General features: G+C 43.9%; 1 protein-coding gene across 1 annotated transcript; it reads right to left on the bottom strand.

The window, feature by feature from the left end:
• Positions 1-20,411: 20,411 nt before the first annotated feature.
• LOC123411253 (protein LE25-like) lies at positions 20,412-21,102 on the bottom strand. Its single transcript, XM_045104187.1, has 2 exons — positions 20,909-21,102; positions 20,412-20,781 (listed from the first exon to the last, which is right to left on the bottom strand). Exons 1-2 carry the CDS (start codon positions 20,993-20,995, stop codon positions 20,626-20,628), a joined length of 243 nt encoding a protein of 80 aa, XP_044960122.1. The 5' UTR covers positions 20,996-21,102; the 3' UTR covers positions 20,412-20,625.
• Between the last annotated feature and the right edge of the window lie 376 nt (positions 21,103-21,478).

Raw genomic sequence — 21,478 nt, forward strand, 5'->3', positions numbered from 1 at the left:
GGGGGAAGTTGCCGTTGTAGATCACTTCGACGTAGCCGTTGTCATCTGCTGCTACGTCGGAGACGACGCGAGCGCCGAGCCAGAGCACGAGGCAGTGCCCCGTCGGCAGGATCCCGGCGCGCGTGCGCACCTTCACCGCCATCCCCTTCTTCACCCAGATCGACGAAGGGCGCGGCCGGGTCGCTGTGGTTGGCATGTTCTTGATGTACTCTGCTCCGGTGGTGGTGTCAGCTCCGCTTGAAGCCGGCGGGATCGACGCGGATCGGCGCGGCGGGGCGGTGCACCTCGTCGCGACCTGTCCCAGCGGCACAGAGGAGATCTCCTTGGCGGCGGCGCTGGTTCCCTTGGCCGCGCCGGCAAGCTGCTGCTTCTTGTCAGCCACCGCGACCGGCGCGTGCTGCAGGATCGACGCGGACGACGGCTTCTTGATCGAAGCGCAAGCGGAACTGTGCTGCGCAGACGACTTCTTGGCGATCCCTCCTTTGGGCGCGGCCGCGGCGGGGAGCTTCCTGCGCCGCTGGAGCTCGCGACGGATCGCGCACAGCCCCGAGGAAGAGCGCTTCGCCATGAGAGCCGGCATGGCTTGATCTTTGCCTCTTTGGTGGTGGTTGGTTGCAGAGGAAGAGTCGATCGGCGAGAAGAAGATTGGGATGAGAAGAGGGGAGACGCTATGCTATGCTAGATATCAAGCCGGCACGACGCGGCGGCGGGAGGCAGAGCTCGCCTCGGCGTCGGAATGGGAAGGATGCGTAGGAGTTAAGCTGCAGCCTGCAGCGTGATCGAAGCCGAATTGGCGGGGAAGACGACTTACTACCGGATTCAGTTTTTGAATATTGGATCCGATTGTACATGGATTGCATCATCATGTGTGGTCAGGGCGCCGGGCTGGAATCCATCTAGCACCACCGTATGGCAATGTGTAAGATCAATTAATCATGCCTTTCGAAAAAAAATAAAAAACATGAAAGTCATCATTTTCCTTTCGCAAAAGGTATGGTTTTACCTTCGCGAGCGTGCCTTTCGGAAACGTAAAAAAACATGTTTTTTTTCTCTATCGCGAGAGGCATGATTTTTCCGTTCGATTTTTTCATGAAACTTTTTTTTTCATGAAAAAAAAGTTCATCACAACCTATCAAAATGGGATCTGATTTTGAAGATACGAATCGAGATTTAATTGCACGATTTAAGAGATAAAATGTTTTGAAAATACGAATCTATAAAAAAGGAAAAAAAATCTCGAATTGCGACAAGTGGCACACATGCAGTGCGTCATTTCTTCCCACCTAGGAACGTGGGAGTGATCTTTGCTAGATTTCTCCTCAATTAGGAATTTCGGCAATGTACACTACACGCCCCTCCCCCTCCCTTGGAAAACCTATTGTCACACGCTGCGTAAAACTGACAGCGCTTTGCATAGGCGAGCGATCGAGGAGCGACCATTGGATCGTCCTATTTAAGCGTTTCAACACATAGGAAAAATGCACGTGCGTTGCAACGGGAGTCAAGTACATGCGGTTAGATGGCACGGGTGTTTGATATATTTCTCACGGTGCATCTGTTTAGGATAGATTCAGTCAATGAATAATAGAGAAAACTAATTTTGGATAACTTTAGAATTCACCTAGAATGTCATGGGCCATTTCTGACGCCCATCCCATCCTTCACTAGAGCTCGACACCCATTCTATCCTATCTGAATCACTTGAGCTCGATCCCACTATATGGTTCACCCAACAGATAATTAATACATCAAATAGTGGCAGCAAAAAATAAGAAAAAACATATCATGATAGCAACAGAAATCACAATTCTTATCATTTTTCTTCAAAAGCTAAGCTCATCCAAATCAAGAGAGTATCATATAGTGATTCTCGCCCTGCTCTTACACATCCCCAAATCAACAATAGAACATCAACCCCAAACATTCATACGTAAGGAGTGTTCAAAAATTATTAGGATTTCTCTCATGATAAATTATGCAGGTATTTCTTGGTACTGTGACAGATGGTTCTACTGGGTGTTTAGGTGTAGCTTCATAATTTATCTAGACCCTACGGAAAGAATGCCAGTGTTTGGCCTAGATCCTCTCATTGCATGTTTTAGTCAACACAAATTCTAATCAAATCTAGCGGAATATTTGGATAGAGTAGAGAACCTTTTGAGCTCATGTTGCTACCCAACTCATACAAAATTAAACTCAATTGATCAGTCAAAACAGATAGTACAATCATCCGAGCATGAGCTATAGAGTAGGGCACCACAAAATCCTAGGTTATCTCTTCCAGCTGCTGTCGTATATGAGCCCCTTTCCATCCACGAGTGCACTCTTCTTCGGCACCCCAACTATTGTTGTGGTCGCCTCCCTCACCTTTCCATCTCCCCTTACCACCTATGAAGACGACGATGAAGAAAGCAAATATAAATGGATTTATTCAACCTATTGTAAACTCACTATAAAAGTATAAGAGAACACATGCCTTGACTGGGAATTGCAACTATAATTATTAAAAGAAATTTTCACATACATAAACTAATCAGACCATTAGGCACTCGATTTTGTGTAAATGGATAAGCGATTAATAGTTTTCTCATGATATCTATGTGTTAGGGCATATTTATGCCTAAGTAATTTTGGTGATTGATGACAGTACCTTAATGGACTAATTGTGTGCATTGAGCATTTCATATAATACATGACAAACGCACAAGACGATTCGGCACCCTCTGTGGAATAGAAGCACGGTGTCTTCTACGATTCTCTTTGGTGATTTTTGAGTCGTAGGAACGCCGTACTATTAAGGGGGGATCCGTATTGGGAAGGTTTGGGTGGAATCAATCTTGCACGCACACACTTTATCTCCATCCCCTTTCCCTGCAACTTTGGAGCTTTTCCCATCTCTGTTTTTTCTCCTCTTGCAAAAAAGTCACCTAGCGGTAGTACCGCTGGCCCAGCGGTAGTACCGCCCCTGGTCAGCGGTAGTACCGCTCCAGGACTTTAGTACCGTCATCCTTGCAGTTGTACTTCGTCGGACTTTTTGCGAAGACTTTCTTGGCGGTGGTTGGCCCGGTAGTATCTTTGCGCTACCATGGGCTCAGCGGTAGTACCGCTGGAGTGTCAGCAGTAGTACCGCTACAGCCAGCGGTAGGACCGCTGGGCTCGTGCTGTGAGTGGAAAAACGGTTGGATCCCCCCCCCCCGCTATATAAAGGGTTCTTCTTGCTCAAGAACCCTACCTTCTTTGACGCTCCTAAGCTTCATTGTTGCTCCCTAAGCTCAAAAGTGCCCGATCTCTCTCCCTAACCAATCAAACTTGTTGATTTCCTAGGGATTGGTTGAGAAGGCCTAGATCTACACTCCCACCAAGAGAAAATTGATTCCCTTCACGAATCCCTTGCGGATCTTGTTACTCTTGGGTGTTTGAGCACCCTAGACGGTTGAGGTCACCTCGGAGCCACATTCCATTGTGGTGAAGCTCTGTGGTCTTGTTGGGAGCCTCCAAGCTTTGTGTGGAGTTTTCCCCAACCTTGTTTGTAAAGGTTCGGTCGCCGCCTTCAAGAGCACATATAGTGGAATCACGGCACCTTGCATTGTGTGAGGGCGTGAGGGGAATACGGTGGCCCTAGTGGCTTATTGGGGAGCATTGTGCCTCCACACCACTCCAACGGAGACGTATTTCCTGTCAAAGGGAAGGAACTTTGGTAACACATCCTCGTCTTCATTGGTTCCACTTGCGGTTATCTCTAATCTTTACATTGTGTATGTTTTTGTTGTAGACTATTTCTTACTTGCCTTAGTGATTTTAGTTGGTAGCATCATATAGGTTCATCACCGAGTTGTCATTTTAGAGAACCTTTATGTTGCTAACCCTAAATTGCTAAGAATTAATTAAAAGTGGTCGTTGCCTATTCACCCCCCCTCTAGTCAACCATATCAATCCTTTCAATTGATATCAGAGCCACGTCTCTTTATTAAGGGTTTCACCACCCAGGCCTTGGGCTTGACTTCGGTCACAAGGGACGACTTGAATGAGGCTATGGCCCACCTCAAGACGTCCTTGATGAACGAAGTCAAGACCATGCTTAAAGAGTTAATTGAGGGAAAGTTCTCCCGAACCGGCGTTGGTGGTTAAACCCACCAACACTAATTCGGAGGCCAATTCCTCTAGGGAAGCGGCTAAAGTTATGCGACTTTCTTCGCCTCTCGAAAATAATGGGACTGAAACCTATGTCTCAGTTCCACCTCCCATGGTCTATGGAGGACCAGTTCCTACACCGCGCCTTAACCCTGTTGGTCCTCCTCCTAAGCTTGTTAAGGGTGATTTTGCTAACTGGGTGTTTTCTATTAAGTCTCATTTGAATCACAGCTCAAAAAATTTATGGAGAATCATCGAGCAAGGCTACTATCCTCATGACCCAAGCAACCTCACTCCAAGAGAAGAAGCGGACAATCAATATAATCACTCTGCATTGTTTATTCTCCAGTCCGCAGTACCTCCTGAAGATCTTCCTCACTTGCGCCCCTTCACTCTGGCTAAAGATTATTGGGAGAACATTATGGTGCTGTACAAGGGAAGCTCAAGCATTCAACAGTCCAACTATGAAGTGGTGCTTGATAAGGCCAATGAGTTTGTGATGAAGGAAGATGAGGACCCTCGTGATCTCTATCGACGGGTGACTGCTATTGCTGTTGCTCTCAAGGATCATGGGAGCAAGGATGTGGATGACACATGGATCAAGCGCAAGTTTATCAAGGCAATCATGCCATTCAACAAAGCCATGTCATCAGTCATTCGCCAACGACCAGATTTCCACTCCTTGTCTTCCAGTGAGGTGTTGGATGAATTCATTGCAATGTCAATCATGAACGAGACCGCTGACAATGCACTTGCTCGCGTTCGGTCAAAGACAGCTTCGCCCAACCTTGCTTTAAAGGCGAAGGTTGCCTCTTAGGAAGAAGAAGAGGATGAGGAAGAGGAGAGCGACCCTGAAGACACTAAGTATGCTTATCACGAGCACATGGCTCTTGCGTCAAGGCAATTCTGGGGCAACAAGAGGAACTCAAGACCCAACTTCTCCAAGAACAACTCAAGTGGGTTCAAATCCAAGCAACCAGTGATGACATGCTATGACTGCGGTAATGTGAGTCACTTCGTGGCAGAATGTCCCTATGAGAAGAGGGAAGACAACGGGGGCAAGCTCATTCGCAAAGACAAAACCAAGTCATTCCCAAACAAGAACAACTTTGTCAAGAAACCCCACCCAAAGGGTATGGTGGCACTTGAAGAGTACCCCTCCGATGATGATGACGATGACGATATGGTGGCAACTTCGACTGTCGCCATTGCCCCCCCTTCTCCCAAGAATGTGTCTCTCTTCAACGTCCCCAACGATAACCACATCGCCAAGTGCCTCATGGCCAAAGGTATCGATCAGGTAACACCCAGCATTAAGACCAACATCACTACTGCTCCTTCATTGTTGAATTGTGTTGATGATAGTGATGTTGTGGAACTTAATGAGCATGATCTTGATAAATTTCTGTGTACGATCAAAGGAGAACCCAAGAAGCACTTTGTTGCTCTCTTGGAACAACTGGGTGAGGCTAATGACCTCATTGAGTCTCATGAGGAGACCATCTCCGAGCTGCAAGGACATAGTCGTGACTATGCCGATGAGATTGCTGAATTATCTATTGCACTAGAAAAGGAGCACACTCTTCGTTTGGCTCTTGAGGAGTCATACAGCGATGACTGTGCTAAATTGCAAAAGGAACTAGATCATGCTATTGCTCTTACTCGTGTGCTTAAATCTGAAAAGGCTACACTTGGGGTTGGCCATGGCAGACTCAAAGTGGAGTTTGACACACTTGACAAGGCTCACAAGGTCTTGAAAGGTGCTCACTTCTCCCTAAAAGAGTCTCATGATCAACTCCAAGCAAAGCTTACCAAGGATATCTCTACTTGTCCTCCTTTCGTTATAATTGATAATGCTTGTACAACTAACCCTTGTTGTGAGCATGTACATCTTGTGGAGGAAAATGCCAAGTTGAAGGATCAACTTGAGAAGGGCCTTGTATCATGCATCCAAGGCGAGAAGAACCTAAACGACCTCTTGAGCAATCAAAAGGGTGTTGTAGGAAAGGAGGGACTTGGACTTACATCCAAGTCGAAAAGAAAAAGGAAGAACATGAACAAACGATCCCCTGCCCTCATGGACATCTTTGTCAAAGAGGGCGAAGGGACTCAGGAGGAGAATAGGAACAAGGTGGAGAATGGTAGCGTCAAGAAGGGAAAAACCATTCCTACCAACACAGCCGACAAACTCGATCCATCCTATGTTTTATGTCGTGCTAGTGATGGGCATGTTTATGCCAGATTTGTTGGTTCTTACTATGATTCCATTGAATGGGCTATTTGGGTTCCTAAGATCCTTGTCTCTAACATTAAAGGACCCATTCAAAAATGGGTACCTAAAACCAAGCCTTGATCTATTGTAGGAGTTTTCTTCTGGTGGGGTGTCATGGTTGCTCGATAATGGAGCAACAAATCATATGACCGTAAGCAAGGACTTAGTGGTGGATGTGCATCCTTCCCCATCTATACCCACCCATGTCCAATTCGCCGATGCATCATCGTCAAAGGTATTGGGATTTGGTAAGGTGGTCATCTCTCAAGAGTTATCTATTGAGAAGGTCATGCTTGTTGAGTCCCTTGATTACCATTTACTTTCGGTTCGTCAACTTGCAATTATGGGCTTTTCCATATTCTTTAATCTTGATACTGTGGTCCTTTTGTGGAGCAAGACTCTTAAATTAGCCTATGTTGGATATGTCGAAAATGGTCTCTATGTGGTGAACTTTTCAAAGCGACCCACTAAGACTGCGACTTGTCTAATGGCTAAAGTTGATGTGGGCTGGCTTTGGCATCGTCGACTAGCTCATGTCAATATGAGATCTTTGCAAAGTTTCCTCAAAGGGGACCATATTCGTGGACTAACGAATGTGAGTTTTGCCAGAGATCGTGCTTGTAGTGCCTGCATTGAAGGGAAGATTCATGCAACTGCTCATCGTCCAACAACTCTCATTTACACTAAGAGGCCGTTGGAGCTCCTTCATATGGATCTCTTCGGTCCTCTATCATTTGATAGTCTTGGGGGCAGAAAGTACTGCTTGGTGATTGTTGATGACTACTCAAGATACACCTGGGTATATTTCTTCAAAAGGAAGAGTGAGACTCAACAAACTGTCATCAACTTTGCTAATGAAGCTCAACGTCAACATGAAGCAAAGATTTTGATGATTAGAAGTGACAACGGCACCGAGTTCAAAAACTACAGCTTGGATGAGTTTTTAGGTGATGAGGGAATAAAACATCAATATTCAGCACCATACACCCCTCAACAAAAATGGTGTGGCAGAAAGGAAGAAATGGACGTTGATGGACGCGGCAAGAACAATGATGGCGGAATTCAAATCTCCATATAACTTTTGGGCCAAAGACATCAACACAGCATGTCATGCATCCAATCGGCTCTATATTCGCAAAGGCTTGAACAAGACCCCATATGAGATTCTCACCGGAAACAAATCCAATCTCAAGTACTTCCGGGTATTCAGGTGTAAGTGTTTCATTCTCAAGAAAGATGCACGTTTAGGTAAATTTGATTATAGAGCTCAAGAGGTCATCTTTGTTGGTTATGCTACAAAATCTCATGCTTACCGTGTCCTCAACAAGTCCACCGGACTCATTGAGGAAATATGTAACGTGGAGTTTGATGAAAATAATGGCTCCCAAGTGGAGCAAAGTGGTCTCTGTGATGTAGGTGATGAAATTCCTCCCCAAGCCATAAGAAGAATGGGGATTGGTCAAATACTCCCCATTAAGGAACCCCTTGTGGCCGAAGGAGAAGGACAATGCTCTACTCAAGTGGAGCCATCATCCTCACAAGCCCCACACACTTTCTATGAACAAAGAGAAAACCCTCAACCAGTTGAACAAGCTCAAGGACAAGATCATTTGCTCAAAGATGGTGATGTGCCTCATGATGTCCAAGTGCTTACACAAGGTTCCGGATCTGCTCAAGATCAAGATCAAGTGCAACTACAAGATCCAGACCAAATAGAAGCACAAGATCAAGATCAAGAGAAACCACAAGATCAAGGACAAACCAGTGAGCCTGCTCAACTCGAAAATCAAGTTGATCAGGATGCTGTCTCTGAATTCCCTTCTGCAGCACCTAAGAGGACTACTGGTGCCAAGGGAGGATCAAAACGCAAGGCCAAGCAAAGTAATCAAGTCGATGCTCCCCGGTTATCCAATGCAAAACTCTTGGAGCGTCGCGCAGCCAAGATTGCAAAACAAGCTGAGAGTCAAGTCACATCTTATGAAGAATGTGCTTGCCAGTCTGAAAAGGGGAGTATCCACTCGTCAACAAATTTGGAATTATTGTGAGCATCACGCGTTTGTTTCGTATTGTGAACCTCAACAGGTACAAGAAGCGCTCGATGATGAGGATTGGCTTATGGCCATGCATGAAGAACTCAACAACTTCGAGCGTAATCAAGTCTGGAATTTAGTGCCAAGACCAAAGGAGGAACATAATGTCATCGGGACCAAATGGATCTTCAAAAACAAGCAAGATGCCAATGGGATTGTGGTTTGAAACAAGACAAGATTGGTGGATCAAGGCTACTCCCAAGTCGAGGGTATCGACTACGGTGAAACCTTTGCCCCTGTTGCTTGTCTAGAATCTATTCGCATGCTGCTTGCATTTGCTTCTCATCATAATTTCAAATTACAACAAATGGATGTGAAAAGTTCTTTTCTTATTGGTCCTTTAAATGTGTTGGTCTATGTCAAACAACCCCCGGGGTTCGAACATCCCAAGCTCCCCAATCATGTGTACAAACTTAATAAGGCACTCTATGGCCTTAAACAAGCCCCACGTGCATGGTATGAGTACCTTACTGAGTTGTTACAAGATCGTGGGTTTGAAATTGGGAAGATAGATCCCACTTTTTTTACTAAGAAGGTCAAAGGGGATTTGTTCATATGCCAACTATATGTTGATGATATCATTTTTGGTTCCCCTAACGAATCTTTCAATGAAGAATTTGCTGCACTAATGACCGAAAAATTTGAGATGTCTATGATGGGTGAGTTGAAGTTCTTCCTCGGGTTCGAGATTAAACAAGGCTTAGAAGGGACCTTCATAAAACAAGCCAAGTATACTCAATACATGCTCAAGAGGTTCGAGCTAGAGGATGTCAAGCCGGTCAAGTTTCCCATGCCAACAAGATGCAAGCTTGACAGTGATCCCAATGGTAAAGCAGTGGATCAAAAGGTATATTGCTCCATGATTGAATCCCTTCTTTACCATTATGCATCTAGACCGGATATCATGTTGAGTGTAGGGATTTGTGCACGATTTCAATCTGCACCAAAAGAAAGCCATTTTATGGTTGTTAAGCGAATCTTTCGATATTTGGCTCATACCCCCAAACTTTGATCTATGGTATCCCAAAGGAGCAAACTTCAACCTAGCGGGCTATTCTGACTCATATTGGGCGGGAGACTGTGTGGAGAGGAAGTCAACTTCTCGAGGATGTCAATTCCTTGGTCGTTCACTTGTAAGTTGGTCTTCAAAGAAGCAGAATTGTGTCTCACTATCTTCCACCGAAGCTGAGTATGTGGCAGCCGCAAGTTGTTGTGCACAGTTGCTATGGATGAGGCAAACTTTAAAGGATTACGGTGTCACTTGTGACAAAGTGCCTCTTCTATGTGACAATCAAAGTGCTATCAAGATTTCCCTCAATCCGGTGCAACATAGCAAGACCAAGCACATTGATATTCGCCATCACTTCATTCGTGAACATATCAAGCGAGGTGATATTGAGGTTCACTTCATCAACACTGAAGAGCAACTTGCAGATATTTTCACTAAGCCCCTAGATGAAGCAAGATTCCGGGAGTTAAGGCATGAGCTAAATATCATTGATTCAAGTAATGTGGATTGAAACTAGGCACTTTGCACCTCACTCTGCATTACATCTTGGTCTAGGTGTAGGCATGGACATAGGGGGAGTGTTGTTCTCTTAATGAACTTTCCCTCCCCCATTATGCATAAATCGATCAAGTCTTTCACTTTGGCCATTATTAAATGGCACTTGTGCTTCAAAGACGAGCATTGGTCATGAACCCAAGGATAATTCTTCGCGGTGTCATACCTTTGTCTCAAACATAGGTGGCTTCGGCCACCGCCCCCACCTTTCTCTCGTGTTGAAGAAAGGATACCAAATGACTAGTCAGTATATCTTGGTGGTGTTACCTTTTTGTCTACACTGACTAGTCGTTGCCCACATCATTTCCACGAAGTCATATGTGTCGTTGTGCCTTTTATAGCGGTATTACCGGCAGGGATAGCGGTACTACCGCCAGGACCCCAACGGTACTACCGCCAGGACCCCAGCGGTACTACCGTCAGGGGGAGCAGTACTACCGCTAGGACCCCAACTTATCGTGGCTTGACTAGGGCTTTTTAGGGCTGTCTCAAGGGGGAGCGGTACTACCGCCAGGACGACAGTACTACCGCTAGGACCCCAGCGGTACTACCGCCAGGGGGAGCGGTACTACCGCCAGGGTAGCAGTACTACCGCCATGACCCAGCGATACTACCGCTTGGCCCGTACCCCTTGGACTATATAAAGGAGGGGAGCCGTTTTTTCTTGCCCTGCTTCTTCTTCGTCATGGCTCTCTCTCCCTCTACACCGAACTCCCCCCATTTAGATCTCTCTCTGCGGAGCCCCTCCTCTCCTTTCAGTTGGAGGGTTTGCTCCCATCCTCCTTTCTCCGTCAAGTGTCATGGACCCCGGTAAAGCCCCCCCTTCTTCTCTTGGTTGGTGTGTTTGTTTCTAGGGTTAGGAGCTTGTTGATTTGGGTCCATGGATATGCTTTGTGCTTAGTTTTTTGGATGGAACGAGGGAGATATCTTAGGGGATTTTAGGTCTAATGTTCTTCATTGCAAATATATTGACATGCCCTAGTTCTCCATGTTTTAGATCTAGCAAGCTCTTGTCATACATCTCATGGATTGATCTAAAACTTGGATCCCATTGACTAGGCTTGTCTCCATCTGGATGATCTCGAGTTCCACATGTGTTAGGGCTATGGTGATTCTTGTAATGAGTTTATTTATTAGCCGTGGATCTCTTGAAACGAATCTAGTATTTTTTGTGGGTTCAAATATGTTAAAATCTGAAAGTGAACCCCCTAGTGGTACTACCGCCAGGACCCCCAGCGGTACTACCACCCGGGCGAGCGGTACTACCGCCAGGGGTGGCGGTACTACCGCGAGGAGGGTATTTTCTTTTATTTTTTATTTTGATTTCCCTTGGCAATATGTGTTTCTTCTTATGATTTTTGAACATTTCCATGACTCCTTTTGTCGCTCTTTTTGGTGTGTGTGTGTCTTGTGTGTCACAGGTGGTCCTCGTCGCTCGAATCCTGCACGTAACACCAAACCAAAGCAGTATCGCAATCGAAAGGCTCTAGAAGGTTCCACAACTTTGAGTCTAAATCCTAAGAAGAAGTCCTTCAAGAAGACTTCCACCAAGTCCTAAGGGGTCAATGTTCGCACTATGCCCCCTAAGGAATTTCTGGAACTCCGCACTCGTCATCCCTATGGTGATGACAAGGTTCAGCTCAAGAACGTCGATCATGTTTGGTCACGGGAACAGGCAATGATCTATCGTGAAATCATCGTGCCCTTCAAGAAGATCTATGTCCGAGTGTAGTGGACCGACCTCGCTCACCTTCGGCGGCATCCGGACTACTTTAGCGAGGCTCTCTCCTTGATTGACAAGCTTGGCCTTACGAATATCATCACCTATAAAGGACTTCGATCCAGATATTGTGGCCCAGTTTTATGTCACTGTTCACTTTCAACCTGATGACGGGCGCACCATGACCTGGATGACCGGTAGTCAGAAGCTGACTGGTACCTGGGTGGAGTTCATGCAGTTCCTCAACGTCGACTTCCAGGGGGAAGAAAATGTTCTTGGGATGCGTCCTCATGCTCCAGCTTCGTCTACTTCCACCCCCAAGGACATGCTGCAACAACATTACATCAAAAAAGGTGTGCCCCCCACGCATCTGGATATCATGCATCGAATCTTCCGCAACTCCCTGTTCCCTCGTATTGGCAACAAGGACGAGGTGCATGGTCATCTGGCTAAGATGCTTCTGCTGTGTGAGGAGGCAAGGACTAAGGAAACTGCGCCTCTCGACATATCTGATGTGATGTTCCATGAGCTCTGGAATTGCATCATGAACCGTAAGGTTCCCATCTACGGGCCTGATACGTCTCCAACGTATCTATAATTTTTGATGGTTTCATGCTATTATCTTGTCAAACTTTGGATGTTTTGTATGCCTTTTATATATTTTTTGGGACTAACTTATTAGCTCAGTGCCAAGTGACAGTTCCTGTTTTTTTCCATGTTTTTGACCCCTTTCAGAGGAGGATTTTGAACGGAGTCCAAACGGAATGAAACTGCCAAAAAGATTTTTTTCCGGAACAGGAAAAGATCAGAGAGCCGGAGAATCAGGGCAGGGGCCCACCAGGGACCCCACAAGCCCTCATGGCGCGGCCGGGGGGAGGCCGCGCCCCCTAGCTTGTGGGCTCCCTGAAGCCCCTTTGCCCTAGGTTTTGTGCCTATATATTCCCTAAAAATCCCAAAAAAATCAGGAGATCATCGGAAGTACTTTTCCGCCGCCGCAAGCTTCTGTCTCCGCAAGATTCCATCTGGGGCACGTTCTGGTGCCCTGCCGGAGGGGGGATTCGGATACGGAGGGCTTCTTCATCAACACCATGACCTCTCTGATGATGCGTGAGTAGTTCACCATAGACCTACGGGTCCATAGCTAGTAACTAGATGGCTTCTTCTCTCTCTTGGATCTTCAATACAAAGTTCTCCATGATCTTCATGGAGATCTATCCGATATAATCTTCTTTTGCGGTGTGTTTGTCGAGATCCGATGAATTGTGGATTTATGATCAGATTATGTATGAATCTTATTTGAGTTTCTTCTGATCTCTCTTATGCATGATTTCATATCCTTGTAATTCTCTTCGAGTTGTGGGTTTTGTCTGGCCAACTAGATCTATGATTCTTGCAATGGGAGAAGTGCTTGGTTTTGGGTTCATACCGTGCGGTGAACTCATCCAGTGACAGAAGGGGTAGCGAGTCACGCATCGTGTTGTTGCCATCAAGGATAAAAAGATGGGGTTTTCATCATCGGTTTGAGATTATCCCTCTACATCATGTCATCTTGCTTAAGGCGTTACTCTGTTCGTCATGAACTCAATACACTAGATGCATGCTGGATAGCGGTCGATGTGTGGAGTAATAGTAGTAGATGCACAAAGTATCGGTCTACTTGTCTCGGACATGATGCCTATATGTATGGTCATTGCCTTAGATATCGTCATGACTTTGCGCGGTTCTATCAATTGCTCGACAGTAATTTGTTCATGCACCGTGATATTTGCTATGTTGAGAGAAGCCTCTAGTGTACACTATGGCCCCCCGGGTCTACTCCAACACCATATTTTCAGCCTTACACTTTTTACTTCGTTGCATTTTCCGCCTTCAGATCTCACTTTGCAATCAATCTTGAAGGGATTGACAACCCCGTTAAAGCGTTGGGTGCAAGCTCTTTTGTGTTTACGCAGGTACTCTGGACTTGACGAGATTCTCCTACTAGATTGATACCTTGGTTCTCAAACTGAGGGAAATACTTACTGCTCCTGTGCTCCATCACCCTTTCCTCTTCAAGGGAAAAAACAACGCAAGCCCAGTCTCCGTCAACGTGTCAATTTCTGGCGCTGTTGTATGTTGCCATAGCAGGGCCTTACCTGTTTGCCTATATTCAGAAGAGGTGGAACGATATCTATCTGATAGATCCCTTCCCTATTCAAGCTGACTATTTTGTGCATGATCCTATCAAGCTGCGTGTAAAGGAAAAATGGGCCAACCCATCAACTTCTTCTCAGCCCATGGATATGGACACAAAGACTTCTGCTGGAGGAGGACCTGCGTCGCATACCCGCTCTTCGGCTATGCCATCTTGGGTTGTGAAGCTGAAGGATCAAATGAAGACTCTCTTCTGTATGCAGGCCAAGGGACAATATCAGTCTCATGTGGCCCAGAAGGAGAATCGTCAGAGGAACAAGCGTGTCTTAAGGACCCTTGATGTGGCAATCTCAAGCGGCTCAGAGAACGACATCACTCCAGAGACTGACTGGATGAGGGCTCAAGGTTACGAGTGGAATGGGTCTGATGCTGAGGAGGAGGCTTCCGAGGAGGACATTGAGGAGGAGCAGGATCCGGATGCCACAGATGAGTCTGGGGATGAGGAGTGACCACCTGTGTCTTACGTGTACCCCTTTTTGGTGTCTTGGTGCCAAAGGGGGAGAGAGTCTAGGAGTTGGATTTGCTTGCTTTATCTTTATCGTGTTTGCTTTGAATTTGGTTTGATCGTATTTGCTATCTTTACTACGTGTGTTGCGAGACTTGTTTTTTATTGTGAGACCTATTTTTATCATATGTTGTGAGTCATATGCTCTTCAATTATCTCTATTAAATTATCTTTATGATCACATGCTTTCTACTGTGCAAATCCGGTATTGTCATCAATCCACCAAAAAGGGGGAGATTGTTAGGGCATATTTATGCCTAAGTAATTTTGGTGATTGATAACAGTACCTTAATGGACTAATCGTGTGCATTAAGCATTTCAGATAATACATGACAAAGGCACAAGACGATTCGGCACCCTCCATGGAATAGAAGCACGATGTCTTCTACGATTCTCTTTGGTGGTTTTTGAGTCGTAGGAACGCCGTACTATTAAGAGGGGATCCGTATTGGGAAGGTTTGGATGGAAACAATCTTGCACGCACACACTTTATCTCTATCCCCTTTCCGTGCAACTTTGGAGCTTTTCCCATCCCTGGTTTTTATCCTCTTGCAAAAAAGTCACCTGAAGGTAGTACCGCTAGCCCTAGCGGTAGTACCACTAGAGCTGGCGGTAGTACCGCTGGCCCAGTGGTAGTACCGCCCCTGGTCAGCGGTAGTACCGCTCCAGGACTTTAGTATCGTCATCCTTGTAGCTGTACTTCGTCGGAATTTTTGCGAAGACTTTCTTGACGGTGGTTGGCCCGGTAGTATCTTTGCGCTACCATGGGTTCAGCGGTAGTACCGCTGGCACTTCAGCGATAGTACCGCTGGAGTGCCAGCGGTAGTACCGCTGGGCTCGTGCTGTGAGTGGGAAAACGGTTGGATTCCCCCCGCTATATAAAGGGTTTTTCTTGCTCAAGAACCCTACTTTTGACTCTCCTAAGCTCCATTGTTGCTCCCTAAGCTCAAATGTGCCCGATCTCTCTCCCTAGCCAATCAAACTTGTTGATTTTCTAGGGATTGGTTGAGAAGGCCTAGATCTACACTTCCACCAAGAAAAAATTGATTCCCCCCCACTAATCCCTTGCGGATCTTGTTACTCTTGGGTGTTTGAGAACCCTAAACGGTTGAGATCACTTCGAAGCCACATTCCATTGTGGTGAAGCTCTGTAGTCTTGTTGGGAGCCTCCAAGCTTTGTGTGGAGTTTGCACCAACCTTGTTTGTAAAGGTTCGGTCGCCGCCTTCAAGAGCACCTATAGTGAAATCACGGCACCTTGCATTGTGTGAGGGCGTGAGGAGAATACGGTGGCCCTAGTGGTTTATTGGGGAGCATTGTACCTCCACACCGCTCCAACGGAGACGTACTTCCTGTCAAAGGGAAGGAACTTCGCTAACGCATCCTCATCTTCATTGGTTCCACCCGCGGTTATCTCTAATCTTTACATTGTGTATGTTTTTGTTGTAGACTATTTCTTACTTTGCCTTAGTGATTTTAGTTGGTAGCATCATATAGGTTCATCACCGAGTTGTCATTTTAGAGAACCTTTATGTTGCTAACCCTAACTTGCTAAGAATTAATTAAAAGTGGTCGTTGCCTATTCACCCCGCTCTACTCAACCATATCGATCCTTTCACTATGGTATACTAAAATAAACAAACCAAAGAAAAACTATATATTATTAGTAAAAACAGTTGTTTTCTATCCAGAAAAGTGATGGTGTTGCAGCAAGATGATCTAAATGTAAATCAAATGGAGCTGAATTCTGAACCTGATTCTTCTCACGGCTAGCTCGTCTAATCGTGGAATATGAGTAGCACATTTATAGCTGAAGGGGCTTGTCCCCCTCTCCCTCATGTCATCAGCTATCAATAATCATTACCTAGTTAGACATTTACAGAACAAGGTAAATACAAAGAAAAAGAGATGATTAATTCCTGATAGGTGAGATGTATCCCCTTATCATTACTCAAAAAACGATACTTGGTAGATGATATATATGCTCTTAAAATTACCCGAAATCACCGAGTTCACTTTCACATACCCCAAGATCTAAGGAGGAACTTTATATCTCTAATTATCCTCTACTCAAAATGTGTTTCAATTACTTGCAAAACCTACCATCACAAGACATGAACACTTGTAGCAATAGAGCATCATATATTCCAATATATATCATCGGCTATCTCATATTGCCTAAATCTACATGGACCAATCAAATAATTATTATAGCCCATATGAAAGAAAAATCTGGAACCGTTGAGAGAAAGGCAAAGAATCTTCAGACTTTGTAGCAACAATGGGAAATATAGTAAAAAAAGTCTGAATGTGTCAACTCCTGGATGAACAGTAAAATCGGCAAATATAGTAAAAAAATCGAACAAATCTGAAATTTTGGAGAATGAAACATTGACATTTTTTCTGCAAACGTGCAAAATTTCATGACGAAATCACATTTGTGGAGGGGTGAAAAAAAAACAAAATCAATGCTTTTAAAAATAGTGTTTTTGAAAGCATTCTGGAGCATCAATTTTGTTTTTTCTCTACACCTCCAGGAATGTGATCCCGTTATGAATTTTTGCATGTATGTAGGAAAAACATTGATCTTTCTTGCCACAAAATTTTAGAATTTTTTGAAACATTTTACTATTTTTTTCAGATTTTACTGTTCATCTAAGAGCATTTGAGCTCGAGCCGAGAATAGCACTTTCCCAATTGGATTGCTTTTATTTTCGACAAACTCCTTTTGTGTACAAGCAGTCAATCATGTCCATTGACAAATATGGCATTATTCATGCACATAACTGAATGCAAGTTACAGTACGAAGCTTGACCTATGAAGCTGGCCACCTGTCCTTGTTGCTGCGTCTGCAGTAGGAAGATTCAATAGCCACATGCAGTAAGTCAGGAGTCGTGTATGAGCAAAATGAGAGAAATAAGAAAATATGAAAATAGCCACATGCAGTAAGTCAGGAGTCGCGTATGAGTAAAATGAGAGAAAGAAGAAAATATGAAATCCAGAACATTAGCAAGAAGAAAATATAGATCCCTTTTACATTAAATCCAGGCCAAAAAAACTCAATCCTGGTCGCGCACTCCCTTGGTCTATGTTGGAGAAGAACACTGTCAAAAAATTATACTCCAAATCACACACGGGGAGGTCAGAGATTGAGAAGCTTACGACGGTGTAGGCCGAAGAGGACTCGTGCTTACGGACAGGTGACGGTGCTCATGACCGAAACGCGTCCGGCGACAGACAGGTGACGGTGGCGCGTGCTCACGGCCGGCGAACGCGGTCAGTGGCGGCAAACTCGGACCACGATGGCAGGGCCTGCTTGAGGGGCTTCAGGAGCACGGGGATGAGCACCTCCAGGCAGTGGCATTCCCGGCCAGGTCAGTGCCGAGGGCGCAGCGTGGGCGCGCCTCGCCCTTGCTCCATCTCGCTTACATGCCCCGGCTCGCGCGAGCATGGCCGGTGGTGCTTCCTCTGCATCGAGGACCTTTCCCCCGCGGGCAGATGGAGATGTAGGGGGAGGGCGGTCAGATGGTGACGGCCTCCCTCCTCCTGCACCGCCCCTCACCTCGTCACCGCACCGCCCCTCACCTCGCCGTGGCTGCAGAGTCTGGATAAGATGAAACATAAGCGCAGGATTAAAATTCTTACAAATGTAGGTGACTATTTGAAAACATGACACGTTTTTGCAAATCCACTTATGAAGAAATTGTGGGTTGAATGTCATAAACAACAAGGTTTTTTTTTTATAAAATCACCATGGAAGGTTTTTCGGCAAAAACGATAGCCTCTTTATTATTAGATAAAGACTAGCAAAATGGTCCGTGCGTTGCCACGGAAGAAAAAAAACATAATCTTCAATGATGGTGACCACATTATGTTCACATATCATCGCTTGATTTAGAAATTTTATGTACAAACGCAATAAAATGTTTTTTCTTTAAATTTATTCACAAGTTGAAACAACCTTTACATTTCAAAAAATATATATCATGGTTGTCAAAAATTTGGTAACTCAAAGATTTATTCTGAATTTCAAGATTTTTTTTAGAAAACATACAATAATAATCCGATTCATCCAACAGTTAATTTTTCAAAATTTACACACGTATATTGTCACAAAGACTTAGAAGCATTAATGTTTAACTACATACATTAGATCTTTCGTGAACAATTTTACAAATATAGAAACGATTTTAAAATCGAGAACATTTTTACAATTTACAAACATTTACTAAAAATCATGAATATTTATATTTCGAACGGGTTTAAATATTTTCTTTTGAATTGGCCATCAATTCAAGAAAACACGAACATAATTTTTTATGTTGGAGGATTTTCTTTTAAATTCAAAAACATTTTTTGAAACGCATGAAGTTTTTCTGAAAAAACAAACATTTTATAAATCAGGAATATATTTATTAAATTCATGGACATTGTTTTAGAATTTGCAAAAAAAATATAAAAATTCGGGGCTTTTTTGAATCCTATTTTTCATTCAAAATAAAAATTCATCAGCATTTTAATCCAAATTCCTATTTTTTAATATGAAAAAGTTTTTGTAATTCTAAATTATTTAAATTATAAATAAACAAAAATGGAACGGAAAAGTTTAAATAAAAAAAGAAACTATCAATACACGCATTAGCTATTTTTAAATTTTTAGGACATATTTTGAGTTAGAAAGCATTTTGTTAAATGCCTTTGATAGTTTTTAATACATGAAATTGTATTTGAGATCATGGACTATTTTTATTGTACAAACATTTTATTGTATATACAAGCATTTTTTACAAAACTCCGAGTAGTTTTTTGAAGTCACAAACATTTTAATTTTTTAAATATGTTGATTTATAATTTTCAGTTTATTAAAATTTTAAAGATTATTTAAAGTTTTAAATTATTTAAAAGAAAATAAATAAAACGGAACTGAAAATAAATAAATAAACCGAACTAAAAGCAGGCGCGTGTGCATGGGCCGGCCCATACGGTGTGCTGGATATTCTTCTAGCGTGCAGAACGTAATATAGGAGGGTTCTACATGGGCCGACCCAGTACAAGATATTTCATTTTGTGAAACGTTTTTTATTACTTACCGGTGGCATGGTGGACAATTTATACAAACTTTAGAGATAATTTTTAAGACGGACGACCAGAAACAGAATTTGCTTTATTATCTCCTCTAATAATAAAGCGCGTAGCGCTTCTGTCGCCCGTCGTCGGTCATTTTGCAGAAAAGCCCTCACAGTGTCAGTTAATTAACCCGCAGTTCAACTTTAAGTCAGAACGAACTTTTTTGTCCTTTTGCAGAAAAGTCCTCACAGTTTTAGATAATCAACCCGCGGTCCATCTTTTAGTCGACGTCGAACCGTTTTTTCTGCATTTTACAAAAAACTCCTTGATATTTCAGGTAATCAATCCGTCATCCCTATTTAAATCAGTTTTTTGTTTTAACAAAAAAAACCCTGACTTTTCAGTTAATCAATCTATATTTTATTTAAAAACAAAATTATCCATATCTTTTAAACCGTAACTTCGATTTTAACATGTTATATATGAAATTTGATTGAAAAAATGTGTAAAATCTAAATAGGATGTTATTTTTAGCTGTTGAATACTTCTTAAATATTTTTTTTGATGCAAATTTAATCTATAATGCACTGTCTTTTTTCTTTCTTTCCCACGACCGAATTACAATAAATATCCATTAAATTAAAATCAAATTGAGAGAAAAGAAAACATCGTAAACCACACATGCACACCTTTAAAAAATCTCGTGAGGAGAAACAACATATTTCCCATCTTATTTCGAGTGATTGTACATTCAAACGTGTTTTCGTTGTGTGAGCATTGAGGCCATCGTCGATAACACAAATGTGCTAATATATTAGCATTCAAAGCGTGTGTTATTTTCTCTTCCGTTGTAAGAGACGGGCTTTTTTGTTGGGCTTTTTTGCTAGTTAAATTAAAGGGAGAGAAGAGATAGGATCGAATTACATTCAAAGGACTGCGGTTATTGGGCCTCGATTCGCTTTCAACCGACGCATACTCTGCTACATGCTGTTATTGGACCTAGCTAGAAGCTTTTTTTTTCACGAGAAGGGTCTACGTAGAAGCTAACTGTTTTTCAAAAAAAAAAAGAGGGTAGAAGCTATAACTAGGTGCCGGTGATGATGGTGCGCCTCCCGGACCTCTCGGCGGCGTGGTCCCCTTTCTCCTCGCGCTCGTCGGAGTCGACCTTGAGCAAGCGGTCCTCCTTGTTCTCCTCCGCCTCACGCTTCTTCCTCGGGTCCGTGGTCGTCGCCTTCTGTACCTGCAGCAGCACGCGCGTGCGGACAGACAAGGTTACCTAGAGGCGCAAGTCGCAGCTAGCACACACCTCTGCAGTGTGTCCGGTAATCTAAAAACAAAAAAAGAACAACTCAGCGCGGCGGACGAACCTTCTCGCCGGCGGAGGCCTTCGCCTTATCGATGCCGGCCTTGGCGGAGGAGGCGGCGTCCTTGACCTTGGCTTTGATGGTCGCCATTTCCTTCACGAATCACGTGCCCGCGCGGTCGCCGTTTGCTCCGAGCACTCGATATGTTGTCGCTTGCACTGGATCTGGCTGATAGACGCGGTAGCTCAGGTATGCATGTATGGACGGGTGGTACATTTATAAAGTGGTCTAGGCAAATCGCAAACAGCCGGGCCATGGCGTGGCACAAGGCAGGCCAGCCAGGTGCACCATGGCGTGGCACAGTATTCGGACGCGTGTTGGTGCACGTACTAGCTCGCATGCTCTGCTTTTTATACGCATGCTTAAGCAAAATGCTTTTTTACACCTAAGGCTGCTTGTAACCGGAATATCATATACTAGTATCAATAGGGTATTGTATTCTATTGTATAGTATCATAAATTAATATTATAAAATAGTTTATTTATTATCATGCATGACATATACTAGTACATCATTTAATATGATATTGTATTATGATATAAATATTTAATCTTTTTTATTTAATTCTATTC

This window comes from Hordeum vulgare, chromosome 7H, assembly GCF_904849725.1.
Source record: "Hordeum vulgare subsp. vulgare chromosome 7H, MorexV3_pseudomolecules_assembly, whole genome shotgun sequence".
In the NCBI taxonomy this organism is placed as follows: Eukaryota; Viridiplantae; Streptophyta; class Magnoliopsida; order Poales; family Poaceae; genus Hordeum; species Hordeum vulgare.